Source organism: Pterocles gutturalis, unplaced genomic scaffold (assembly GCF_000699245.1).
Source record: "Pterocles gutturalis isolate BGI_N339 unplaced genomic scaffold, ASM69924v1 scaffold46239, whole genome shotgun sequence".
In the NCBI taxonomy this organism is placed as follows: domain Eukaryota; kingdom Metazoa; phylum Chordata; class Aves; order Pterocliformes; family Pteroclidae; genus Pterocles; species Pterocles gutturalis.
Genome location: NW_010134874.1, coordinates 14,143 through 17,313, shown reverse-complemented (window position 1 = coordinate 17,313; position 3,171 = coordinate 14,143). Strand labels below are relative to the sequence as shown.

The window sequence follows — 3,171 nt, the reverse complement described above, 5'->3', positions numbered from 1 at the left end:
TAATTTCTCCTCTTTTGGTAAAGTAACTGCTGAAAGAGAAGAATTAAGGTCCGACGTCTAAAATGGGCTCATGCTCTTTTTCGCCAGATACGTACTTTTGTGCTTGCTTGAACGCTGAGGGGACCAACCACCCTCTCCAGCTCTTCCTCAGAGAAGCAGATGAAAGCAGGCTTTGTTGTGACTCGAAACCTGCCAGTTTTCCCCCAGCATTTAAGATTAATTTATTTGCAGTAAAACTTTTTGAATGGTGTTCTTGGTTAGGGGATTCTAGTGCTGGGTGAGCACACAGAGGGATGAAAAAAATATTAACGTATGGCTTGATGCAGCAGGTAGCGCATGCCAAGTTTTAAATATCAAAACTAAAAACTTACAGTGCTGCTAAAGGTGAAGAAGCCTTGGGAAGTCACTGTGAATTATTTAGAGCGTGGGAACTTTTAAATAACAAATCCAAAAGCTTACAACACTCTTAAAAGTGGAATACTGGGAAATCACCGTGTCAAAGCACGTTGCAATCTGTCTCTGCTGCTAGATGTGCTGAAGCAAGCTTTCTCAGCCATCGCTGGTCAAGCATGTAAACACTGACTTCCCTGGTTTGCGCCTTGTTTTTGACTGTATGTATCTTAATCTCTGTAAAAGTAAGCACTGTGATGACTAAAGTGAGATCTGGAGTGTGCTGGTCCGGTTTGACTGCCAGAAAGTCTTAAAGCTAGTTTCCAACAAATATAGAGCACATAAAAAAAACCTGATGTAAACGTGTGCAAAATTTTAATGAAGCTGAGATGCAAAGATTCTGCAAGGAAAGAAAGTGATTCTGACAATTTTTGAAAGGACTTTGTATTTCTCCTAAGGTATCCTAGTCACCCAATTTTAGTTTGGAGAATCTAGTTCTTAATATTTATGTCAGAAAATTGCTTGTTTGGTCAGGGTCATAAAGTAAATAGCCAGGGATTGTAAAGACAGCAATATTAGAGTTGGGCTAAAGCAGCTTTTCTCGTGTTTTGTTGTAGTAGTGGCTCTCATGTTCTGGTAATAGTCTGCATGGTGAAGTACTGCTTTGATAATCAATACAAAATCTGATCTTGCTAGGTGCCTAACTAGCAATTTGATGTAGGTGTCAGCCTAGAGTGTTTATTAACCAGTAACTGGTTAATGATCATTAGTGCTGTATGAGAGGTGTAGACTTAAAATGTCACACTACGTGGTATGATATGACAGGAGAAATACAAGGCTCGGTACTTCTGCCAACTAGCTTTTCATGCCTAGTTAACTAATGGGTTTGTTGTTTTTTTTTCCCCTCTTTTACAGAAGGGGTCCTCGCCAGTTGCTCCGGTCCACATTGTCAGTGATGAGTCAGCTGACAAGACTAATTTGGGCTTTATTCATGCATTTGTGGCTGCTATATCTGTCATCATCGTATCAGAACTGGGGGATAAGACCTTCTTCATTGCAGCCATCATGGCAATGCGGTACAACCGTTTGACTGTATTGGCTGGTGCTATGCTTGCCTTGGGACTCATGACATGTTTATCAGGTTAGCACTCTTGTCTTTGTTTCACCTCTTAAAATATAGTGTTTACATATTTATTAATAAATCTTAATTGAAATTAAAATGAAGGTAGTAGGTATATGCTGTTTTCTGTTTTGAGGGGAGTAAGAAGGTTTTCCTCAGGACCATGGCTCAGATTGAATATTTACACCTTACCTATAAGGAGGTGTTTGTGCTACCTAGACTTCAATATGAGTTTAAGGAAGAGGAGTGGAATTGAGGGCCTAAGCACTTCCTTTGATTTTTGGGCCACTAGTTTCCTTTTTATTTTTAGCTCCTGTTAAATTAGCATGCCTAAAGGGAATGTGGGAGCGACTTCTCTCTTTCCTCCTAAGGCGAAAGATTCTTAATATGACAAATTTCCCTTGTCTGATTTGTATCCTTGTATGTGTAGCTGTTTGGGTTTGTGCTGGTAGCTGCATAAGTGGAAGATGATGTTCTGCTGTGATCCTTTGAGATGAGTGGTACTGACAGAGCCAAAAGCTGGGGGGGAAGTGAAGTGTCAGGTGGCACTTGAGGAACCTGTAGCTGTGGGTGCTTACATAGCTGTGATTGTAAAATGGAGCAGCCTTCAGGTATATCAGATGCGGCATAAATTTTGTTGCATGTGTGCTCATTTCTAACCGTGCCCATTTCAGAAATAATTTAAATAATGTTCATTGGTTTGTGTACATTTGAGACAGCCGATTAACTGGCTTTAGGTGTCTCGGCGAGTGTTTCTATGAATGGTTTGTAATGTGTAGCTATTGCTATATATATTGCTGCAATTATTGTTGCAGTCTTAGCAGTTTCCTTTTGCACTGTGTGCAATGATAGCATTGTATGAGTTTCTTCTGTTACTTAATAGAAGTAGTACTCTGTTACTCACAGTATAACAGTCTTTGACGCTGCTTTCACTTCTGCACTGCTTGCTTCATTTAATGTTATTTAGTACCAGAATGGTGATGTGCCTTTCTGTATGTCTTGCAATCTCTTTTCTCATGCCCATTATGGCTCTCCCATTTTCTGTACCTAGTCTTTCTTCAAATCTTTCATGATGCTTTTTCCTAAAAGCTTTCTTTTCTGCTTTATCCCTCAGTTCAGAGGTTCACAACTATTTCTTCCTTTTCAGAAAGGAGCCTTCCCAGACCCACCCCCCTTTTTCTGTTCTTTCCACTGTCCTTGTTTTATACAAGTTGTGCCTGGAAATTCCTGGGGGTTTTGCCCCCTAAGCTCTGCTTAGAGACAGTTTTACGCTTATGACAAACAAAGCTGCCTTATTTTTTTAAATTATGCATTTATTTTCTTTTCAGTTTTGTTTGGCTATGCCACTACAGTTATCCCTCGTGTGTACACATACTATGTGTCAACGGCACTGTTTGCAATTTTTGGCATCCGAATGCTTCGGGAGGGCTTGAAAATGAGTCCAGATGAGGGTCAGGAAGAACTGGAGGAAGTTCAAGCAGAAATTAAAAAAAAAGATGAGGAAGTAAGTCACCCTTTCTGTGCGTTATGGCTGATTAAATAGTTACAGCTGTGAAACTGTAGAAGGACACTGTCGTGGTTGGGGTGTTCAGCTGTGTCTGTGATTCATAATCTGACAGAGAAAATGTGTGGTAAATGGAACAGAACTGGCCCCTTGAGGC

General features: G+C 40.3%; 1 protein-coding gene across 1 annotated transcript in view; it reads left to right on the top strand.

Annotated features, from left to right (window-relative positions):
• Window positions 1–1,305: 1,305 nt before the first annotated feature.
• The window catches only part of TMEM165 (transmembrane protein 165), a gene marked incomplete at its 5' end in the record, with an annotated part of 7,673 nt that continues 5,807 nt past the window's right edge, over window positions 1,306–3,171 (top strand). Inside the window, 2 exons of the mRNA XM_010081710.1 lie at window positions 1,306–1,531; window positions 2,839–3,014. Coding sequence (XP_010080012.1) covers window positions 1,306–1,531; window positions 2,839–3,014 — 402 coding nt within the window. The remainder of the gene's footprint in view (window positions 1,532–2,838; window positions 3,015–3,171) is intronic.